Here is a 9,587-nt window from a genome sequence, read left to right on the forward strand (position 1 = left end):
GAATGAATTCATTTAATACTCAAGAATCATGCGAAATAGGAAGTTAGTTAAGCAGAGGTGGAATTAGAACTCCCTTCAACGAGGCCTTCACAATAGGGACTTAAGTTTCTATCTCTGGCGCCCAGGGAACCGCCTCCACTCCCATTCCCCCTCCACCCAGGAGGTGGCGCTGTAGGGCGCCCCTGTAGTCGGGCTGGGAGGCGGCACCTTTTGCCTTCCCGGGAGCTTTTCCGTCCCAGCCCGGAAGTCTGTTAACTGCTGTTGTGGGTGTGATCCACGAGGGTTGGCGCAGCTAGAGTGCTGCTTTTGGGCTCCTGTCACGAGGGTCGGAGCGGAGGTCCATGTTCCAGGCGGGCACGGCGAGGCCTGGGTCACGTAAGTGCTTGTGCCACCTGGAGGGCAGGCGGAGGGGTGCTGGGAGAGAGCTCTGGTCTGCTCTCTGCGTGGGTCCAGCGGCTCCAAGCTGTGTGGCTTTGGGACAAGTCACCCAACACCTGCAGAATGAGTTGTTAGCCTCTAATTCGTGGAATGGTGAGGATCCGACAAATACAGAGCGTGGCAGCAGCTGTCTGGTATGCAGCGCTTGATGGGAGTCCTCTGCTGCTGAAATTCTGGGACCTGGAGGTGGAATGGGAAGAAGAGGGTACGGAGGACTTGGCCGAGTAGGTGTGCGAGGGGAGGGACCGTCCAAATCCCCTGGCCCATCTGCTGCGACAAGTTCATTTTTTGCCGTGTTCTGCGTGGCAGTAATGCACCCTTGGAGGCCTGAAGAGATCTGGGGAGCCACTGGTGAGGTTGGGAAATTGAGGCTGCCTTGCCTAGGGCATTTCCTGAGGTTGTAGGCTCCGCCTGTACTCTCAAACTGCCTGGGTTTGTTTCAGAGTCTGTTAGGTTCCTTTCTCTTCTTCATTTAGTCCTAGATTTGTTCCTTCAGCATACTTGTACTGACTGTTACGATGTAGCAAATACCAAGGCATTAGGGATAAACCAGGTACCTTTCCCATGGGGACTATTGCAGCAGCTTTTAATCAAACAGCTTCATCTTTAAATATGTAGTTACACATTGCATGTGTGTTCTGGAGGAAGCATGCAGGGTGTTGTGGGAGGGCAGGGCTGGGAAACAGAGAGGCTTCGTGATTGAAAGCTGGAGGGAGGAGTAGGATTTTGTAGGTGGGTAGGAAGAAGGGCCTTGGCACTCATTCGAAGCAGAGAGATAGTGTGAAGTGGCGCTGTGGTGAAAAGCACAGTGAGGAAGAATCTAGAGGAGGTCGGTGTGATTGGAGCCCAGGAACAAGAGACAAACTAAAAACTTTTGAGTGTGCGTGCTGGTTTATCAGGGATGCAGCCCTCTCCGGGAGGCTTGGTTGCTCCTGAACTTGCACTCAGTACAATCAGTCCTATGCCACCTGGCACTTTTTCACAGGGACTCACTGAGCACCCCCGCCCCCCCCCCCCCGCCCCCGCATTCTTGCCACTGTCCTCCCTGGTTGTGGAAAAGAGAATGACAGCAGCAGCCAGACACCCATAGCTCAGGAATGAATCAGATGCAGTCCTGGCCCCCAGAGAGCTTGCAGTCTGGCGGGGGAGATAAGTCTGTACACATAAGCCACAGTTAGAATGAGGCTGACGTGCTGAGGAAACATATTCATTCATTTGACACGAAGCCACTGTGCGACGGGTGTTTTGCATGGTCGTGAGGGTACGTGGATGTGTGGAGCTTACAGAATAAACTGATAAAATGCAGTGGCCAAAGGGAAAGACTTGTGCTTGCTAAGACCCTAATGTGAGTGTTTGATTTTGGATGCACCTGAGAGAAGTGGTGCAGGACTTGGACTTTGAATCGGACAGGGGATCAAGCTGTTGGCCTTGGGCAGGTGGCTCCTTCCTGAGCGTTAGTTTCCCCAACGCCAGATTGGGAGAATAGGAGAATAGAACTTGGAGTGCCGTGCCTGGCAGGTGTTTGTTTGCAGTAAGTGAGCAGTGCTATTATTTTTGCCGTTAATAAAATAAAGAGGGATAATGTGCTACTTATACTTCTAGAGCACTTTGTAGTAGGCAAAGCCCTTTCACTAAATTTATTTTTATTCAACACAGTGCATTTTCTGGAAGATACTATACTCAAAAGACAAGACTCAGTCCCTGGTTTGGGGGAACTTGAGTTAGTATTGAGAGTGTAGGCTGGAGTATAGGGCCTGTGTAGTCTATAAAATATGTAATTATACTATCTGAGAGTGTATTATAATTATAATATACTGATCCCTCACCATCTGTTTGACTTTATTCCCTACCGCTCTCCTCTTCGCTCATTCTATGGCCTAGTTGTTTCTTAAACACGTCCTGCCCCAGGACTTTTGCACTTGCTATTCATTCTGCCAGGAACCCTCTTCCTAGTTGTCTCTGGTTCTTTGCCTCATTAGGTTCAGGCTGTGCCAAATTCTACCTTCTCAATGAGGCTTTCCCTAGCTATTCCCAAAACCACACCCTTGGTCCACCGCCATCCCCTCCCCCATGGGTAGTTAGTTGGTTTTAATATAGCACTTATTATCAGGCAGGAAGCTGTATGTTCATCTGTTCTTTATTGATTGCTTCTTCAAAGAAAGTATACTCCTCTGAGGGCACGTCTCGCCCAGGGACTCTGGGGGCTGTTGGTCAGGTTCAGGCCTTTGGAAGGCCACTGTGATGTGTGGGTCTTGTTTTCTAGGATGGACTTCCCCAGCTCCCTCCGTCCCACGCTGTTTATGACGGGCCCCCTCGGACTGAGCGATGTCCCTGACATGTCCTTCATGTGCAGCTGGAGAGATGCACTGACCCTTCCAGAGTCCCTGCCCCAGACCTCTGAGGTGAGGATGGTGGGGAGAACCCTGGAGGTTCTGGGGTGGGCACCTTCACTGTTTTCTAGCATTCACACCAGCTAGCAGGAGTACAGAGTGGTGTATCTGCTAAGACATGGGCTGAGCCAGAATCCCCTCCTTTGGGGTCCATGGGATGACCTACCACCCACAGAGGTGGTCTGGCTTGCTCTTCCTGCCTCTCTCCCTCAGACTTTCCTTCCTCTGTTTGTTCAAAAGATACTCACTGGACAGTCCCTACGATGTGCCAGATACCTCATTAGGCCCTAGGAATCCAATGTGAACAAGTCAGATACCATCCCTGCCCCTGCGGAACTTAGATTGAGTGGGAATAGACCAGTGAGCAGCCCCAGAGACAAAATCATTACAAAGTGGGATAACAGCCTCGAGCGAAACCAGAAGTATGCTGAAAGACGCAGTGGGGATGGGGTGGGGAGGGGCGGGAGACCTCCTAGGATGGGAAGGATATCAGCTCTTTCCCTGGAAGCCTCAGCCATGTCGCTGCTCCTTGCAGACAGGTTGGCTAAGGGTTCCTGCAGGCAGAGACAAGTGGGTGAGAACATTAAAAGAGACGGTGGGGGTGAAGGAGGGGAGCCGTGGGGCTTCCTTGACAAGGAAGGGCTGAAGTCAGATCAGTCCTTCAGGGAGCATGGCTTGCCAACCCCTGTGAGTTTAGACTGTGCCATCCCCAGCCCTGCGGTGGGGAGTGGGGTGGCCTGAAGTTGCCCTGAATAAGTGACCGTGGGGTCTTGAGTGGAAGTGAGAGGTAGGATTCAGGGTGGCTGGTCATGGTGCAGGGCTCCTTTGAGAGCCCGTGCAGCCTGGAGGTCAAAAGAGTGGACTGGCTGTCACCTGGGACAAGTGACAACCTCCCTGTACCCCCATTCTTTCATCAGTACAGTTACAACAATCATCGCACCAACTCAGTGGGCTCCTTGTGAGGATCGAATGCATCAGTAAAAGAAGTGCTAGTGACAGCGCCTGTCCTGGAGTGTGTTCACTGTGACATTGTGTCCATGGTTGTGTTTCTGCAGAATGGGACGCCACACTCGGTCAAGGGCCTGCTCTGGGAACCGGACACTCCTGGGCCCCTTCCCTTGCTGCCTCCTGGTCCTGGTAAGGGTGTTGGTCCTGGGGGGCCCCCTCTTCTAAGCTGCTCCCCCATTGCTTCTCACCTCCACCCTTCCCTGAGACCTTCCCTCTCCCTGCTAATGCCCTCCACCCCCAGGGTCCTTGGGTATGTCCAGTCACCTGGAACATGGGGCCCTACTTCTGGGCCCTTCCAGGCTCTGGGACAGACTCCTTCCCCAACTGCACTCGTCCCTCAGATCCCTGGGACCCTGGCCTGACTGCCCAGGACCTGCTTTTCCGGGGAGGTCCCAAGTTCCGGAGACAGCCCAAAGCTGTGCTGGATGTTACTGAGCAGGTGAGAGGTCCCACAATGGACAGTGCCATGTGGCTGGGGCTATGCTTAGTGACCTGGTATCTTCTCCTCCCACAGTTCAGCCGGTTCCTGTGGGACCATGGAGACATAGCCTTTGCACCCCTAGGGAAATTGATGCTGGAGAATTTCAAACTGGAGGGAGCGCGGGTGAGTGACCCTGGTCAGGCAGGAGAGGGGCTCCCGTTTCACATCAGGGTGAGCCTGAGGGGCGTGCACGCCTGACAAGGCCTTTCCACGCAGAGCTACTCTAAGAAGAAGACAGTGGTCAATGTGAAGAGGATACTCCAGGACCTCGGTGGACATCAGCCCTGGGGGCAAGTGGCTAGTGAGAAAGGATGGGGTGGTAGCCCTAGCTGGCAGTGGGCACGTGGCAAGAACCAGGCATGGGTGGGTCCAGGTTTCTATTACAGTTGCTCCCCATCCCATGCGGTCATGAGCCAGGTTACTCACACTGACCTCCCAGCTCCACTGGTCTGAGGGGGAAAGGGAATTTCAGTTCATGGGCTGCAGGCATGGCTGCATCCAGGTTTTTAAATGGTGTTTGAAACAGGGCTGTGTCTCTCTATTTTCTCATCTGCTTGCCTCTGCCTGGCTTAATTTCTACACAGTTTCCAAGTGCAGCAAGATGGCTTATGAGTCCAAGGAAAGAGCCAGTGACTTTTCCTGAGGCACCATCAGAAGTCCCAGAAAGGGTGTTGCTGGCTTGGCTTGGGTGTCCTGCCCATCTGTGAGCCGGTCACTGTGGCCAGGGTGATGGAGTACTCCAGTGGCCGGGTCTGGGTCATGTGACTGCCCCTGGTGGGGTGGTTCCTACAGGAAGAAATTCTAGGTAGATTAACAGTGTGTCCACTGCACCCGGCCTCCCCGGGGATGGTACCCAGTCCTCCTTCTCATCAGTGCTACAGCCTGTCCCTTTTGCCATCCTCTTGTTCCCAGGTGTCCCTGGGCTTACTTCAGCCATCAACAGCGCCGGTTCTCCATCCTCGGGGACCCGATCCTGGGCAGGTCAGTGTCAAACCTCCTGGGAGAGCTGCTGCATGAGGAGCTGATGATGCGGTGGGAGCAGCTGCTCCTAGATGATGCTTTCACCGGAGGCGCGCTGGCCTGGCTGCCCGGAAGGACGCCCCGGGTCAGGCAGCTGGTCTACCCTGTAGGAGGTGCCTTGGACAGGCTGTGTATCCTTTCTTGCTGGGCAGAACTCCAGCGGCTCCCTCTGGTGGAGGACAGACTCTTGGCATGGTCCAGGGGAAGGGCAGGAGGTTGGGGGGCCCTGCGGTGATCAGGTCCTGTGTGTATCCTTAGCAAGGGGCCCAGATTTCCAAGAGGTTCGTCTGACCCCAAGCGGTGACCCTCGGATCCTTGGAAAACCTGGCCACATCCAGCTCCGGGGACCTGTCCGGCAGGTGGTGACCTGCATGGTGCAGGGAGAATGTAAGGCCCTTGGATATACCTCCTTCCCCTGCTGACTGACCTGGTGCCTGACCCTCACCCTGACCTTGACCCTCACCATCCCCTCCTCAGCTCTGCTGGCTGTCCGCTCTGACTACCACTGTGCCCTATGGAAGGTCAGCAAACAGGGGCAGCCCTCCCCTCTCCAGGTGCTGCAGGTCGAGAAGGGGGCCACAGGCGTCAACCTCAGGTAAGGTGGCCGAGTCGGGCTGGTTGGCGAGGAGACAGGCATGGGAGGAGGGGGTGGCCCGATGTTAATCACACTTATGCCCTGTAGCCCTCACCTGCCCGGGGAGCTGGTTGTCTGCAGCCGTTCAGGAGCCGTCTGCCTGTGGACACCCCAAGATGGGTAATGCCCCTTTTCCGAAAAATCCTTCACCTCCACAAACGGCTCCCCCCAGACTGCAGCCTGCGCTCCCCACACAGCTTGTCCTGGACCCAGGGCCTGGTTGCCCTGTGTCCTCCCCAACCCCCTCAGCTCATCTCCCCACTCACGGCTTCCCTGTCTCCCCAAGGCTTCAGCAGATCTACAAGGATCCTGAGACCCTTGTGTTTCGAGACCCCTCTCCCTGGCGTTGGGCCGACTTCACCGCCCACCCTCGGGTGCTGACTGTGGGCGACCGCACTGGAGTGAAAATTATTGACACTCAGGTGAGAGGTGGCAGGTTGCCATAGGCTTAGCAGTAGGACAGAGCAGATAACACGGGGTGGGGGCTGGCATGAGGGATGTCCTCCAGGGCATGAGAAGCAACAGGTCAGAGACTCCCACGGCTTGGTGGTGCCCCAGACCTCGGACTATGGAAGGGCTGACCAGCTTTCTCCCCCAGGGCCCACCAGGCTGCGGTTTGTTGCTTTTCCGTGCGGGTGCAGAAGCGTCATGTCAGAAGGGGGAACGTGTCCTGCTAACCCAGTACCTGCGGGAGTGTGGCCCTGATTCTCTGCAGCCCACACTCCATCTCATCTGTACCCAGGTAAGTGACACCTTCTCCCTGCTGTCCCTTGGCACTGTTTCAGCTGGTTACTGGAAAGGGTCCTGGGACAACTAACTGCAGGTGAAATGAGAATCACAAAACCCTGAAGTCTGTGGCCGAAACATGCTGACCGCAGGTGGGAATGGCCTCATGGGGGTGCCATTTGAGCAGGGCTTTAAGCTGCCAGTGGGGGTCTCCAGGTGAGGAGGAAAGGCATGGGGTAGGGGAGCAGGGCGGTCTTTGCACAGCCGGACAGTTCCCCGTGTGCTCAGGGAAGGGCAGGAGGTCTGAGGGTTCCCGGGGTGTTAATAGGTGTGTCTCAAGCCTGGATCCCAGGGTCTGGTGAGTCGGGAGAAGGCTAGGGGGAGCCAGGTGGGTTTCTCTGTGACAGGACTCCTCTGCACCTCCCCTGAGATCCTTTCTCCCAGTTGCGGTCATCAGGTTGAGAGAGAGGGTTCTGCCCTTTGAAGAAGCACCTCTTGGGCGGGGCAGGGCACTTGAAGGTGAAGAGGTGGTCAGGGCTGGTCAAGGAGTGCCTGACCACTCGGTTTTGGACTCATCCTGAGAGCCACATGGGGCCAGTGGATATCATCAGACCATTGTTCCCTGTCTCAGTCACATCCTTTCTCATTTCTGCTGGGCCCCCAGTTCTCACTGTACCTGGTCGATGAACGCCTCCCCTTGGTGCCCATGCTGAAGTGGGACCACGGCCTCCCCTCTGCTCCCCTCTTGGCCCAGCTGCTTCCTCCACCCCGCCCTGGCTGCCCGAGGCCACTGCTTCTTGGAGGCCATGGTGGGCAGCTGCAGTTGCTGCACATCACAGGTGAGGGTCTGGCGAGGGCAGGGAGATGAGGGAGGTGGGCAGGGCTGGAGCCTGGACGGGACCTCAGCTGTCTGTCCTCCCTCCAGGGGAGGGGGCCTCCATGCCCCGGCTGGCAGGGCCACCCCAGTCTCTCCCTTCCCGGAGCGAGTCCCTCTCTGCATTCCCCCTGCTGGAGCCCAAGAATCAGCAACGGCTGCAGGAACGTCTACAAGCACCAACTATAGGTACGCTGCGGTAAGGGAGGGAGTTTGGGGGGCCTCGCACCCCAACAGGCCTTGGGGTCACTGTCATTCCTATCCTCAGGTCTGGTCGCCACCCTTGCACCCTCGGCCTCCACACCAGTCCTGTCACTCCTCCAACTCTCAGCAGCTGGCGATGTCTTCCACCAGCGCCTCCATCTTCAGGAAGACTCCTGGTCCCCCGAAGACCCCGGGTCCGACTTCCATACCCCCACAGCCTCCTGGAGCCCCCAAGCTACCTCTTGCTGCCGCAGGTGGCTGAAGGCCCTCCTGGAGGTGCCTCTGGCTCCCCCTGTGTGGGCTGCACCCACCTTTTCCCACCGCCATCTGCTGGGTCTCAAGGAGCAGCAGAAGGTCGAGGAGAAAGTGCCAGAGGGTCTCCGGGCTGCCATGGCCGAAGGGCGGCTGCTGCATCAGAGAGACCTGGGCTCGCTCCCCACAGCAGAGCCGCCCCCGGCCCCCGAGCCAGGCCCCAGGGATGAGCTCAGTGAGCGGTTGGAGGCAGCCTGGGAAGGCCCGGTGGCTGCCTGGTGGGAGCAGCAGCAGGGCAGGGGCTCCGGGTCCCGGAAACAGCCCAAGCGACACAAGCGTCGGATGCAGCTGTCCAGTACCTTCTCCTCGCTCAGTGGCCGCCTGGACCTCTCAGATGCCACCAGCCCCCCTCACAGCCCCGACCGGATGTCCCCTGTGTCCAGGCCTCAGCTCCCAGTGACCTTGCCCTCCCAGGAGTTGAGCCAGGATCTGTGGGTCCGGGGCATCCCCTCAGAGCGGCAGCAGACTCTCCGAGACTATATGGCCAAGCTACCTCTTCAAGCAGACACTCCAGAAGGTATACCCGTGCCCCCCTCCCAGACCTCCAGCATCCAGGCCACCCCCTCCAGGCAGCAGACACTCCGGGACTGTACAGCTGAGCTGCCACACCAGAGGGACACCCTGAGAGGTGCCACTGTGCCCCCTTCCCAGACATCCAGCATCCGGACTACCCCTTGCAGACAACAGGCCTCTCAGGACTGTGCAGCCAAACCGTCACTCCAGAGAGACACTCCGGGGGGTGCTGCCATGCCCTCTTCCCAGACCTCGAGCCTCCGTACCACCCGCTCCGGGCAACTGGCTGTCCTCTCCGGCTCACAGCCATGTCACAGAGCCCCCGTCCTCTCCGGCTCACAGCCACGCCGGAAGAAGCCCCGAATGGGCTTCTGAGGGCCTGAGAAAGCTGCTCCCCCACCTCCTCAGAGCCCTTGGTCCTGGACCAGCTGTGCCTTCTGTGACTGAAACTGTGGGAACAGGATGCAGGCTTCTCTGCTTCTCGAAGGCCACTGTGGCTGGAGACATGCACAGATCATGTGGAGCCAAGTTGGAGGGACAGGAATTTCCTGCACTTTGTTTTGCCTGCAGATACTAACAAAGGCAGGTTGATGACAAGACCTGGCAGTCCCAACCTGAAGGTCTGTCATCAGGGTCCCTCCAGGAGCAGCGCTGTGCTCGAAGCAGGGGCTCCAGTCAGGCTGTGAGCTCCAGCTCACGCAGGCTGTGTCCCCAGTGACAGGGTAAGACAGTGAAACGGGACACTGAGCAGCTGCTGGTTTGGTGAGCTGCCGTGGGCTAGTTTGTGTGTGTTGAGCAATTTCTACCATGAGGGAGATGTTTTGGACCTGCCTTTCGGAACTGAATAAACATCACTTGAACATGGTTTTGAGTGATACAGTTTCTAGGACTGGGAGGTGTCCACTTACGTAGTTTTTGGTGTCTGATGCATAAAGTTCACTTGCTCAAAGCTTTGTGGCTATGGTGGAAGATTCTGCTCGCCTGCGA

General features: G+C 56.8%; 1 protein-coding gene across 3 annotated transcripts; it reads left to right on the forward strand.

Annotated features, from left to right (window-relative positions):
* The first annotated feature begins 246 nt into the window (after nucleotides 1-246).
* Nucleotides 247-9,549, forward strand: TAF1C (TATA-box binding protein associated factor, RNA polymerase I subunit C). 3 transcript variants are annotated; one of them, XM_037040286.1, is made up of 16 exons: nucleotides 247-375; nucleotides 2,702-2,840; nucleotides 3,884-3,965; nucleotides 4,178-4,275; nucleotides 4,351-4,440; nucleotides 4,534-4,607; nucleotides 5,230-5,468; nucleotides 5,608-5,724; nucleotides 5,815-5,932; nucleotides 6,020-6,091; nucleotides 6,258-6,393; nucleotides 6,570-6,713; nucleotides 7,362-7,536; nucleotides 7,623-7,760; nucleotides 7,840-8,885; nucleotides 8,919-9,549. In XM_037040286.1, the coding sequence occupies exons 2-16, from the start codon at nucleotides 2,703-2,705 to the stop codon at nucleotides 8,973-8,975; spliced, it is 2,724 nt and encodes a 907-aa protein (XP_036896181.1). In that variant the 5' UTR covers nucleotides 247-375; nucleotide 2,702; the 3' UTR covers nucleotides 8,976-9,549. The 3 variants fall into 3 exon arrangements, with proteins under 3 accessions (XP_036896181.1, XP_036896183.1, XP_036896182.1); XM_037040288.1 differs by lacking the exons at nucleotides 247-375; nucleotides 2,702-2,840; nucleotides 3,884-3,965; nucleotides 4,178-4,275; nucleotides 4,534-4,607 and adding an exon at nucleotides 4,902-5,122 and having other exon boundaries at nucleotides 4,389-4,440; XM_037040287.1 differs by lacking the exons at nucleotides 247-375; nucleotides 2,702-2,840; nucleotides 3,884-3,965; nucleotides 4,178-4,275 and having other exon boundaries at nucleotides 4,419-4,440; nucleotides 4,534-5,122.
* The last annotated feature ends 38 nt before the right edge of the window (nucleotides 9,550-9,587 follow it).

Source organism: Sturnira hondurensis, unplaced genomic scaffold, assembly GCF_014824575.4.
Source record: "Sturnira hondurensis isolate 20B ecotype Veracruz unplaced genomic scaffold, ASM1482457v3 Scaffold0002597, whole genome shotgun sequence".
Taxonomy (NCBI): Eukaryota; Metazoa; Chordata; class Mammalia; order Chiroptera; family Phyllostomidae; genus Sturnira; species Sturnira hondurensis.

Excerpts from the sequence above, each read along its gene's own strand:
- TAF1C (XM_037040286.1), top strand. The coding sequence starts at position 2,703 with ATGGACTTCCCCAGCTCCCTCCGTCCCACGCTGTTTATGACGGGCCCC. Across the intron at positions 5,469-5,607 it reads AGGTGCCTTGGACAGGCTGT|ATTTCCAAGAGGTTCGTCTG; the intron begins GTATCCTTTCTT and ends CAAGGGGCCCAG. Across the intron at positions 5,933-6,019 it reads GCCACAGGCGTCAACCTCAG|CCCTCACCTGCCCGGGGAGC; the intron begins GTAAGGTGGCCG and ends TATGCCCTGTAG.